Consider the following 12816-nt stretch of genomic DNA (forward strand, 5'->3'; position numbering starts at 1 on the left):
TCACTCTGCCGAGACCAGAGCCACTCCAGCGCCTGGGGCAGAGGCCAAGGAGCCATCCCCAGCGCCCGGGCCATCTTTGCTCCAATGGAGCCTTGGCTACGGGAGGGGAAGAGAGAGACAGAGAGGAAGGAGGGGTGCGGGTTGGAGAAGCAAATGGGCGCTTCTCCTATGTGCCCTGGCCGGGAATCGAACCCGGGTCCCCCGCACGCCAGGCCGACGCTCTACCGCTGAGCCAACCGGCCAGGGCCCACGACCCCTTTTGAAGTCTCCAGTTTCTGCTGCAGGAGCTCAGTTTCATCTTGTACCTGAATCCTCCGGGTCTGCCTGGGCTCTTGACAGCTCGGGTGTTATTATTGCTTCTCCGGTTGCGTTAGTGTGGATTAGGCCGGCTGTGACCATTATATCATATGGTCATTTGGGGGGAGTGGGATTCTGTCCTCTGGAGGGGAGCGGGTTCTGTAAGGGCTCTGAGTCGTCTGCGATGTGATGGAAGCCCAGGAAGAGGACAGAGAGTTTCTCCTAGGGGTTTTTGGGAGGCTGGCCGTGAAAGAAAGCTACATCTCGTCTACCTGTGTTTCCCCTTGGCGTGGAGTCAGTCACACGGCCCCGTCTAATGGCCCAAGAGGCTGGAAAATGTATTCTAGTTGAGCGGCTAGGAGGAAAAAAGCCAAACCTAGAAGTAGCGCACATCGCTTCTGACCCATCTGGTGCTAGACATCAGGCCTCTAGCCCTGCCTGACCTCAGAGGAATCTAGGACGCGTACAGTGGTGGGGTTCAGCCCGTTTGCACCGGTTCGGGTTCGACAGAAACGACACCTAGTTTTTGGTTGAGTTCGGTGAACCGGTTGTTAAAATGGCACTTGTCTTTAGGATTCTCTCTAAGGGGGCCCCTGGGCAGCCACCCAATGTGGAAATTACAAATTGACATTCCTTACTCTTTTTTAACTTTCATCTGCGCAACAGCGTATTCTAACTGCCTATAGTAATGTCCATTCTGTCCGTAGGTGGAAAATATTGCAAGTGAGGACGTCAATCAAGAAACTTATGGGCCCTGGCCGGTTGGCTTAGTGGTAGAGCGTCGGCCTGGCGTGCGGAAGTCCCGGGTTCGATTCCCAGCCAGGGCACACAGGAGAAGCGCCCATCTGCTTCTCCACCCCCCCTCCTTCCTCTCTGTCTCTCTCTTCCCCTCCCGCAGCCGAGGCTCCATTGGAGCAAAGATGGCCCGGGTGCTGGGGATGGCTCCTTGGCCTCTGCCCCAGGCGCTGGAGTGGCTCTGGTCGCGACAGAGCGACGCCCTGGAGGGGCAGAGCATCGCCCCTGGTGGGCCTGCCTGGTGGATCCCGGTCAGGCGCATGCGGGCGTCTGTCTGACTGTCTCTCCCCGTTTCCAGCTTCGGAAAAATACAAAAAAAAAAAAAAAAAAGAAAAGAAAAACTTATGGAAATGTCTTAAATAACAGTTTTATTGTTTTTTGTCAGGTATTATTTAATATTTTCTCATTAATATTTTAAAAACTCTCATAACATAGTCTAGTTTTATCTACCTCTTTTATTCTTATTTCAGTATTAAATGCATGAAATAATAAACTACCTTTCAGTATATCATTTTTTTATACTTAGACATTGTCATTAGGGCAGAGAACTGGTTGTTAAATTATTTGAATCCCACCACTGGACGTGTAGGCTGGTTGAAGGCCCAGGAGGAAAAGACAGAAATGGAACTTTCCAACCCTGTCAACTCCAGAGGTGATGGTCGCATCGGTTTTCTGTGTCGTGGAGTAAAATTCTGTAAGATCACGTGTGTGCAATGGCTTAAAGTATGGTAGGTCAGCGTTAGCCATGGCTTTGGAAAAACTGGACAGCCACACATGAAAAGAATGAAGTGTGGGACCCTTCACCTCACACCCTGTTCACAAATTATCTCAGCATGGGTCAGAGTAGTTATTGTTGTTATTACGGAAGTAGGTGCCTTGCTCAGAGTCATGTACACAGCCAGGTCCAAAGCCAGTCTGAAAAACTCTTCTGAGCTCTGGAGTCAGAGTTCAAAGGCTGAGCCATGTTTAGGAATTCCTAGCAGGAAGACAAGGCCAGGTTTGCACCATGATGTTTTGTTACAAAGTCTCATATGCTCTTCCTAACCCGCATCAACTTGTCAGGGAAATTACAGAATCCTTGTAAACATAACAACGTGAGGGCAAAGTCAGAGGAGCGTCAAGATGCGTAAAAGAAAAAAAAAAAAAAAAGCTTAACTGTATCCATCATCAAACAGTAAAATTTGGAAAAATTCTAGAATGCATTTCTAAACCTACACAAATACATCCTGGTATAACTGAATCAAGGACTTGACACACCTTCCATCGTCCTTTTTATAGCGAGACTTACTATGATCCTGCTAGGGTATTTGTTGTTGTTTTAACAGCTTCTACTATTCTCACAGGAAACTGATGTGGTCAGACATCTGTTGGTAATGTCATTTCCCTCATGCTGTAAATGGTCCTCCTAGAACTGGTGAAAACATGTCAATTATTAACGCAATGCAACCCTCTATCTATGCTGGATTAACACGCACCGTAAACGCTCACGCCATCCATTCCAAGGTTTTTCGGGGATCCACAGAGTTGTCCAGTGACTCATGAAAAAAGTTAAGTCATTAAGGTCCTCTGATAGAAAGCTGCCTTTTTTTTATTTTTTATCCTTCAACATCATCGCACCCCATTCATAAATGGGATCCATTTTTTTTTTCTTCTGAGCACTTTGTACTTCTAAGCATAATTGTGTTTTATTTACCTTTATCTGGTTAATGGAAGAAGCTTTTGAATCTGTGAGATGGGTCCCTGCTTGTAGCATTCTGAAATCTATTTTGGCATTCAGATAATCCTATCACAGAAATGATAGTTTTTTAAAAAAGTGTTTGTTGTTTTCTGTTCTTGGTGAACCAAACCGCCTCTCCTTCCACGTACTTCTATTTATAATGTTACATAAAATACTTTAAAGGTTGTTATATTATTTTTCATGAGAGAATCACTGCTAATTCTAATAGTCCTTTTTTCTTCACCCTGGTAGCCTCCAGGCATCATGCCACATTCATAAAGCTTTTTTTTTTCTTCCCATATCCATAAAGTTTTTGACTATTTGAATTTCTTGCTCACGAATGAAGAAAAGAGAGTGATAAGCTTAGAATAACAATTTGATTCTCTTTGCCATTGAGAGGAGATGGCCCCGTTTGTGGAAGCGGGCGTCCTAGTGGAGAAAGGATGATGGGGGGGGGGGTTCTCTATAGAACGTGAGCACAGCGAGAACGCTGGTGCCCAGCCACCCCGTCCTGTGCAAACACGGTCTCAGCGTGGACGCTGCCAAGCAGAAATCGTGTGGAACGGGCAGGGAACGAGGTCGTCTTTGTAGGCAGTGACAGAATTCTAGCTGAGGACAAATGACTTCATGCTGAGTAGATGCCCTGCGGTTGGCAGAGCATGGTCTGTGAACACAGTTTCGTCTGTGAGCCGATACATTTTGCGGGGACAAAAACGGCCGGGCGCATTGAGATCTCACTCATTGGACTGCACACAAGAAGACGTACTTGAGTGGCAATCGTGTGGACCATAGAGTCTTGGGTGAAAATAATGTCACAAAATGAACACAAGGATGGAGGCGCTGGTATACATGTGTGCATGGATACAGATTTCACACTCGAGTTTCAGATACAAGAAATCGGTCTAATGGTGCCAGTTACCTTCTTAACCTGTTGTTTGTGTCCACCCTGTGTGTCCTACCCAAAAAAGATATAGAATAGTTCAACAATATTTTGCATATATATGCTTGTGTTTAATGTCAGTGTGTAGACTAGGAGCTAGGATCAGAGATGAGCTTCATAGGAGGTTACGTTCAGAGAAACAAAATATATTTCCCCACATTCAAAGGACCCTTTGATGGAATGTAGGACCAATTCTTTTTTCCCTGAAGTAGTCCATTCATTTTACACTCACATTTGTCAAAGGCTCGGTGGGTTTTTTGACATCTCATGTTTCTTTTTTAAAATTTCCTCTCTTGTAGATAAAGAATTCATCTACAGAGAAAAGCAAGGAAGTGTGATACTGCGGAATGTTGAAACAAATACATCTACTGTGTTGATAGAAGGCAAGAAAATCGTGAGTACTCTCTTCTGTAACCAGGACCATTTTTTCCATAGTGTCTCCCTCAAGTCAATAACATAGAAAAAAAGTTGGCGTTTCAACTTTTGAAACAGGCCGGCAGAGCCGTGAACTTGTAATACTCTGGGCTGAGCAACAACGGACCGTGTGACAGTCATTTAGTAAGATAAAAGCCCAGTTTCTGGCCCTGGCCGGTTGGCTCAGTGGCAGAGCATCAGCCTGGCGTGCAGGAGTCTCGGGTTCGATTCCCGGCCAGGGCACACAGGAGAAGCGCCCATCTGCTTCTCCACCCCTCCCTCTCTCCTTCCTCTCTGTCTCTCTCTTCCCCTCCCGCAGCCAAGGCTCCACTGGAGTAAAGTTGGCCCGGGCATTGAGGATGGCTCCATGGCCTCTGCCTCAGGCGCTAGAGTGGCTCTGATTGCAGCAGAGCGACGCCCCAGAAGGGCAGAGCATTGCCCCCCTGGTGGGCATGCCTGGTGGATCCCGGTCGGGTGCATGCAAGAGTCTGTCTGACTGCCTGCCCGTTTCCAACTTCAGAAAAATACAAAAAAAAAAAAAAAAAAGCCCAGTTTCTCCCTGTGTTCGGGAGATGTCTCTGCAGGTTTTTCAAAGAAGTGTGGTAGATCGTACGTCATTGAAAGATAGAATCCCAAGGCTTTGCACATTCGCAGAACAATTGCACTCACATGTAGAAAATATACTGCACACAAAAATTAGGGGATATTTCAAAATGAATATGAAGCAATAAAAAAGCATTTGATTTTTTTTTTATTAAACAAGAATATCAGGAAAGCAAACAACAAGTCAAAGAAAGTTGTTTGATGGTGTAAATGAGATGCAAAACCAACTTTTATTTCATTGGTGAAAATGCACTAGACAAAAAGCTGAAAGTTCCAGAGTATCTGCACCTTCCCTGATCCTCTAATTTTTGTGAGCAGTGTAGTTCAGGAAGACTTGCTCAGTCTCATCTTAAAAACAACAAAACTACCAGCCAGGGGATTTTTAGGTAGGGACTGGCTGCGTTTGCTCTAATGACCGTAGTGATGTTTATGCTTTAAAGCAAGGACTCAGCCCACGTGAATGCTCAGTACTGCGCTGTAATCTGGGGAAACCCATTTTCCCGGAGATGTAGGCATTGAGATGTGGAGTTTCTGTATAGTTCAAGATATTTATTAGAAAACATTGAAGTGTTATACCCAAAATCAATTTAAAGAGAATTGTTTTTATTTTTTTTTACAATCTATTCATTCTCATTCTTACAAAGACTGTATCTCCACGTTTAGGGACTTGATCATATTCTTATCCAATACTTTGGGGACGTTGATAGAAAACACGAAGGCAAATTTGAAACCAGAAGGGTCATAACCAGTCGTGGGATTCAGCCAGAACCGATACCTATTTTTTGATTGAGTTTGGCGAACCGGTTGTTAAAATGGCCGTTGTCATCAGGGTTCTCTGTAAGGTGGGCACCTGGGCAGCTGCCCAACATGGAAATCACAAATCAACATTCCTTACTCTTTTTTAATGTTACCTGAGCAACAGCCCGTAGGAATGTTCATTCTTTCCATAGGTGAAAACCATTGCAAGTGAGGATGCCAATCAAGAAGCAGTATGGAAATATCTTAAATAACAGTTTTATTGTTTTTTTTGTCAGGTATTATTTAATATTTTGAAACTTTCATATAACATAATCTAGTTTTACGGACCTCTTTTATTCTTATTTCAGTATTAAATACATGAGACAATGTACTACCCTTGGTATATTGTCATTTTATACTTAAAACAGTCATTAGGGCAGAGAACCGGCTGTTAAATTATTTGACTCCTATCACTGGTCATAACATGCCTCTGGTGAGGATGAGGAATGTGGAAAGCCTAGAATTCTAAACTCTGGGGAATAGAGGAGACCGTAGTGGGAAAACAAGTCACCTGCTTTTACAGGTAAGGGTCCTGAGTCTCGTCAGAATCTCATGGGGGGGGGGGGGGGCTCAGGCCGGTCCCTGGAACCTTTGTTCTGTCCCAGAGACAAGAAGGGTTGGCTCCACCTTGGTACTTCTCCATTCCCACACCCATTCCAAAGGGGCTCATTCTTCTTTTTCCTCCTCGGCAACATATCACTCACTGTTTCAGTACCTTTCATTTCTTTTCTAGTGGAATGATTGCTTTTTCTTTAAAAATAAAAATGACAGCTCCCCCAAACAATAGCTTCATGGAATTAAATCATATCCAGCGAAGTAAGCCCCAGAAAGAATGGACATGGCTTCATTGTTGCATTTAAAAAAAAAAACTCAGCCCTGGCCGGTTGGCTCAGCGGTAGAGCGTCGGCCTGGCGTGCGGGGGACCCGGGTTCGATTCCCGGCCAGGGCACTTAGGAGAAGCGCCCATTTGCTTCTCCACCCCCCACCCCCTCCTTCCTCTCTGTCTCTCTCTTCCCCTCCCGCAGCCAAGGCTCCACTGGAGCAAGGATGGCCCGGGCACTGGGGATGGCTCCTTGGCCTCTGCCCCAGTCGCTAGAGTGGCTCTGGTCGCGGCAGAGCGACGCCCCGGAGGGGCAGAGCATTGCCCCCTGGTGGGCAGAGCGTCGCCCCTGGTGGGCGTGCCGGGTGGATCCCGGTCGGGCGCATGCGGGAGTCTGTCTGACTGTCTCTCCCCGTTTCCAGCTTCAGAAAAATACAAAACAAAAAACAAAACAAAAAAAAACTCAGCCCTGGCCGGTTGGCTCAGTGGTAGAGCGTCGGCCTGGCGTGCGGGAGTCCCGGGTTCGATTTCCGGCCAGGGCACACAGGAGAAGCGCCCATCTGCTTCTCCACCCCTCCCCCTCTCCTTCCTCTCTGTCTCTCTCTTCCCCTCCTGCAGCCAAGGCTCCACTGGAGCAAAGTTGGCCCGGGCTCTGGGGATGGCTCTGTGGCCTCTGCCTCAGGTGCTAGAGTGGCTCTGGTTGCAACAGAACAAAGCCCCGGAGGGGCAGAGCATCGCCCCCTGGTGGGCATGCCGGGTGGATCCCGGTCGGGCGCATGCGGGAGTCTGTCTGACTGCCTCCCCGTTTCCAACTTCAGAAAAAAAAACAAAACCCAAAAACTGATCTTGGGTCGAATTGCTCCCCTAAGAAAGCCAGATCCAACCGACGTCAGAGTTCTGAGATTGCAGAAATGGTTTTCTGATACAAATCGCGCAGAGAGAGCAAGAGCACACACAATAAGATGGCGGCTGGCGGTAAATGCATTTTCATGTCACCGTGTGATCGATATTTCCTGCGAGGGTGGCAGTTTAGTAAAAAGCAGGGCACTGACCACCTAGCGGCGCTTAGAGAGGAAGTGAGCCTGGGACCTGCCTTCTTCTCCCATCAATAGCTTGTGATACATCGTCTATTTTAACTGAAGCTGTTTTAGCCAATTAATGAGGCAACTTCAGAGACCCCATTAGGGGAAAGAAAAACAAAAGGGAAGACCCCGTCTTGCAAATTGGCGGGCTTGCTCTGTGTCAGGCAGCCTCTCTCTTCTAAAAATGTCATTTATTCGCTCACGTTACAAATGTTTATTGGGCACCACATGTGTCCGACCCGATCAGCCTGATTCACAATCATGCCTGGTTTATTCTTGTCTGAAAACTCCATTTACCTGCTCTTGCTCATACAAACAGACCTCAGGAGAAGGGGAACAGGGGAAACATCAGGTAGGGGCAGCCCCCTAACTCAGAGCATAGAAACGCAGTATTTAATTAAATCCTGCTGAGCCCTGGCCGGTTGTCTCAGTTGTAGAGCGTCGGCTCAGCATATGGAAGTCCCAGGTTCAATTCCAGGTCAAGGCACACAAGAGAAGCGCCCATCTGCTTCTCCTTCCCTCCCCCTCTTGCTTCTCTCTCTGTCTCTGTCTCTCTCTCTCTTCCTCTCCTGCAACCATGGCTTGATTGGAGCAAGTGGCCCTGGGCACTGAGGATGGCTCCATGGCCTCTGCCTCAGGCCCTAAGAAGAGCTTGATTGCTGAACAATGGAGCAGTGTGCATCGCCCCTTAGTGGGCTTGCCAGGTAGATCCTGATTGGGATACATGCAGGAGTCTGTCTCTGCCTCCCCTCTTCTCACTGAACAAATTGGAAAAGGGTCTTTGTTATGTTACACCTCCCGTTTATTTTCCTGGTCAGTTTCTCTCATGCTCCAACTGGGCTTTGGGTATTTTGGGCAGTGGCTCTCCAGTTCCTGAAGAATCTTTTAAAACATTTTATACTGCGTAGCATATTGACGTTTTTTGTTGTTGTTGCTTTATTTTTTGTTTTTTGGGGGATTTTTTTTGAGAGAGAGAGAGAGGGAAAGAAAGAAAGATGGGATGAGAAAGAGATGAGTTGCAGCACCTTAGTTGTTCATTGATTGCTTTCTCATCTGTGCCCTGACTGGGAGGCTCCAGCTGAGTCAGTAACCTCTTGCTCAAGCCAGTGACCTTGGGCTTGAAGCCAGTGACCTTAGGCTTCACGCCAGCAATCATGAGATCATGTTGATGAGCCCAGGCCCAAACCAGTGATCCCACATTCAAGCCTGATGAGCCCATGCTCAAGCCAGTAACCTCAAGGTTTCAAACCTGGGACCTCAGTGTCCCAAGTCAAGGGTATACCCACTGTGCCACCACTAGTCAGGCCAACATTGACTACATTCCTCCCTCCCTGTTCCTTCCTCCCTCCCTCCCTTCCTTCTTTCCTTCCTTCCTTCCTTCCTTTTCTTTCTCTTCCTTCTCTTCCTTCCTTTCTTTTTTCCTGTACTTCTGTCCTTCCTTTCTCCTTCTATCTCCTTCTTTCCAGTAGAAGTGCGTTTAACACAGACTTCCTACATCTTCCTGAGTTTAATTATGTTTCACTGGGGTGGGGTGGGGTAGATGACATTCTTATAAAACATGGTGCCCACCCTCCAATTCTTCTCAGACATAACAGCAGACGTTCTCAGGAGGATGGCATGGTTAGCTTTCACTTGGGATTTAGGTATTTAAAGCTGGCGTTGTCTCTGAAGATGATGTCCTTCAAACCCTTTTCCTCAGATGAAGAAACCGAGAAGGTCCACAAACAGGACTTTGGCTTGACCACCACATAATGGGCATGGTTGACCTAACAGACCTGTGTTCAGGATAATCTGCTGGGTCGACCTGTGTGTGACATTCAGACTTTATATGCCCTTTGTACTGACAGTGCCCTGGATGACAGGACGTGGTGGGACCGATACAGTCTTTCATTGTATCGGCTACATTGATTCCAGGTGTTTAGAAAGCCGCTGGGCCATTCATTCAAGATGGATGACAATATGTGTGTGCATTCTGGCTCATTCCAGGGAATATTTCATTAGTAAATCTAAAGAGAAAAAAAAAAACCCAAAATCTAGATAAATAAGATTTTTAAAAAAATAGATAAAACCTGGTCTAGCCATTAAAATAACAGTGACAAAGGCTACCCAGGAACATGAGAAATAGTTACCATTACGAGGTTCTATGAAATGAACCTGGAAGGACACGGATACTATACTCACACTTTAATTAATAGCTATAATATCATCCCTGGGTATTGGAAAGGCTATAAAGTAAACATTGGACTATGAAATAGTTCATCTTGGTGGGTGGTAAAAATTTTGTATATTATTTTCCAGGGGGCTGATTTCCATAATAGCTGTTTCCAGTGCCATTGATTCAATACTTTTAATCACATTTTAAAAATCCAGCCTTGTGTTTCTAAGAGATTAGACCCCCTCCAGTGATGAATGTGGAAGAGATGTCAGCCGTGCCTGGAAATACTGAGAAGGGAAAACTAGTACATTAAAAAAAAGCCTCCTGTTGTTATTATACTTTGTGTAAGTTTTTTTCCCTCACTTTTTATGTCGGTGCTTGTTTTAATTACTAATCTACTTGTTTAAATTACTTATTTAAATGACTAAATTAACATTTAAATAAAGCCTTTTTGTTTCTCTTATGTACCTCTTTCCCCACCCCCTTCTTTTGATTTTATATAATCATTAGACGGCCTAATTTGATTTTTTTTAAATCTTGGTCTCTAAAATTTAATGAATCCTGCCTCCTTGTGGAGAGGGATGTGATCGCAAGTATCATTAGACCCGTTCTGGACTCTAGGGAGACGGCATGGGCTTGGTGTGCGGCAAAGGAACTCTGGGATTTGGCCAAGGAGGACACTTGAGACGACTTGTTTATTCCCCCCCCCCCCACTTCATCCAGGATAGGGGACGTTCCCTGGTTTTCACCCCCTTCCGTTCCCTGTCATTTCATTTCCATCGAGTGCTTCCTGTCTTACATGCAGAGGAGGAGGAAGCCCACCTTCCTGAGCACGTCCTCCATCTGTCCTCGGAGCCAACGTGGGACTGCTCAGGGCCTGGCTCCCAGTGGGGTCCTTCCATCTTGGCAGTTGGGTAACCAGCCCAACCTCCGTTCCCATGGGCTCCACTTTGCCTCCGTACCTACTTGGACACTTCCATGCACCAGACCTGCACCTTGGACAGCATCTGCGGCAGCCGCAGGTGGCATGGCCAGCGAGCGCCCCCCACTGAGCCTTGCCACACGTAGGACATGCGTCTGCATGACGCAGAAGTTGCCTCACTCCGGTCTGGTGTCGCGGAGGCAGGCATCCAAGTCACGGAGCCTACGGGGCTGTTTTGTTTGGCCCACGGAGTGGGTTTTTACAAACTCAGATCCAGGTTTTTGGCTTCTCTGGAAGGAAAAAACAAAAAAATAGAAAGATCTGGTGACAGCAAGACCTTATTTTCTTGCAGATTGCCACTTTGTCCGGCGGCGCGGACAGCAGCTGGCTGGCCCCTACAGTGACCGCACGCACGGCGTCTAACCAAACCCACCTCTGATTTCCAAGCCCCCATGGCCTAGGAACAATAGCATGGCATGAAAAGGCCACATCTTTTGCAACAATATTATATATAAAAAGTTGTCACACCCTATCTCTTTACATCTCTGTTTGTTTCTGTGTCTATATGGTTCTGTTCATTCTCTTTCTCCCTGTAGTTTTTTTTTTCTTTCTTTTTTTCCCCTGTGGCTCTGGTGATCTTTTCTTTATTTCGTTCCTTTTTTTTCCTTTTTCTTTTCAGTTTTCCTTTTCTTTTCTTACTTCTCTTAACTCAGAGAACAGAAAACAAAAGTATCTCTTCCTCGTTTTCATTCTGAATCTCGCTGTATAGGCTATCCTGTTTTTAACGTTTAAAGGAGGTGAGTCAGCTATTGTTAGGCCTATGTCTTTTGAAGACTTGACTTGGCACCCAGTAGCAGCTTAAACCTTTCTTCCCTGAACCTGCAGTTCTCTGGAGGCTCAGGAAAGTCTGGTGTCATTCCTCTGCCCCCCTTGGACTCTCTGTCATTAGACATTAAATGAGTGTCTTTTCCCAGCAAGACCTTGGGCTGGACCCGGTTGGTAGGCGGACACAAGGAAGAAGACGACCTAGTTTTCTCTGTTGGGATGCATTCAGACTAGATCTAAAAGAAGTCACGGTTTAAATGAAATATGTTCTGCTAGGGAGATGCCACATATGACAAGAATGAGGGGAGGGAGAGAGAAGAGTGTGCATGTTGGGGACAGATGAAGGTCTGGTGGGGAGGGGGGTGTTCGGCAGCGTATGGAGAGTGACTGTCATCTGGAGTCAGCGGGAGATGGCATCATCCTTGGCAGAGTGAACAGGCTGCGTGGAGGGTGTTTCCTGGACGGACAGTGCAGCTCGTTGGTTTGTCCCGCCAGTTGTAGGTTGTCTGGGAGGGATTGGGAGGTTCTGGTTTAAAGGCCCAGGAGAAAGAGCAGGTCGTCAAGAACCTTCCTCGGTGGTCTAGTCTCTACTCCAGAGGAAACAGGAGGGGACTGGATTTTGGAGGACCAGTCTGTACGCTGTGGGGAAATAACTCTCAGCCCAGGTGAAGGTAGGGTGGGAGGAAGAAAAAGCTTATAGGAAGGGGCCCAGGGGCTGCCGCAGGCCCCCTGAGGTTGACCAAGGCCCTGAGTAAAGGTGGTGATGGGGCAGACGGGGAGGGGAACGGGTTCCAGTCACATAACGGAGGTGGAACAGAGAACTGGGGTCGTGTGCCTGGGATTTTGAGCCTCATTGACGGAGAAGTGGTAACCTCAGCAACCTGAAGTGGAAGGAGTCACGGATCATGGAGGGGAAACTGAGGCAGCAGTGAGGAACAGAATGGTGCAATGTGCAGGCTGCCTCAGTGAACTAAGAATGGATAGTTGAGTGCTTATGATAAGACCAGGACTTCCCTAGACCCTGGACATGTGTCTTATTTAACTGAGATCCTGAGGGGTCCTGGGAGTGGCAGTTCCTTATTATTCTTATTTTACAGATGACAAAAGTTGGGTGGAGGTTAAAATGATGTTTTCTGGGTCCACTTGTACACAGCAGGTAGCTCAGAGGGTTTTGAGGGCTGGACTCAGCTTTGCCCAGTTCCAAGTGAAATTGTGTCCAGATTTGCATAAAGGGTCCAGCTGCAGCCTTTGTCCCTGCAGCTGCTCAGACAGGGTTGAGGCCAGCGTTCCGCGCCCGAGAAGGACGCCCCAGCTGCCAGGATTTGGTTTCTACCTGTGACTGTCACTGCGTAGCACAAGGTTACTCCCCAACGCCAGTGGCCACTGCATATGGCTCTACTGTAGAGATGAGAGGTGCAAATGTGCATCAGGTTAGACACACACACACA

The 12816-nt window shown here is 46.9% G+C and overlaps 1 protein-coding gene across 5 annotated transcripts in view; it reads left to right on the forward strand.

Annotated features, from left to right (window-relative positions):
* The window catches only part of DPP6 (dipeptidyl peptidase like 6), a 573115-nt gene that overhangs the window by 407420 nt on the left and 152879 nt on the right, over nt 1–12816 (forward strand). For all 5 annotated transcript variants that reach the window (XM_066385521.1, XM_066385524.1, XM_066385520.1 and 2 more), the window contains exon 4: nt 4049–4143. In XM_066385521.1, coding sequence (XP_066241618.1) covers nt 4049–4143 — 95 coding nt within the window. The remainder of the gene's footprint in view (nt 1–4048; nt 4144–12816) is intronic.

Source organism: Saccopteryx leptura, chromosome 5, assembly GCF_036850995.1.
Source record: "Saccopteryx leptura isolate mSacLep1 chromosome 5, mSacLep1_pri_phased_curated, whole genome shotgun sequence".
In the NCBI taxonomy this organism is placed as follows: Eukaryota; Metazoa; Chordata; class Mammalia; order Chiroptera; family Emballonuridae; genus Saccopteryx; species Saccopteryx leptura.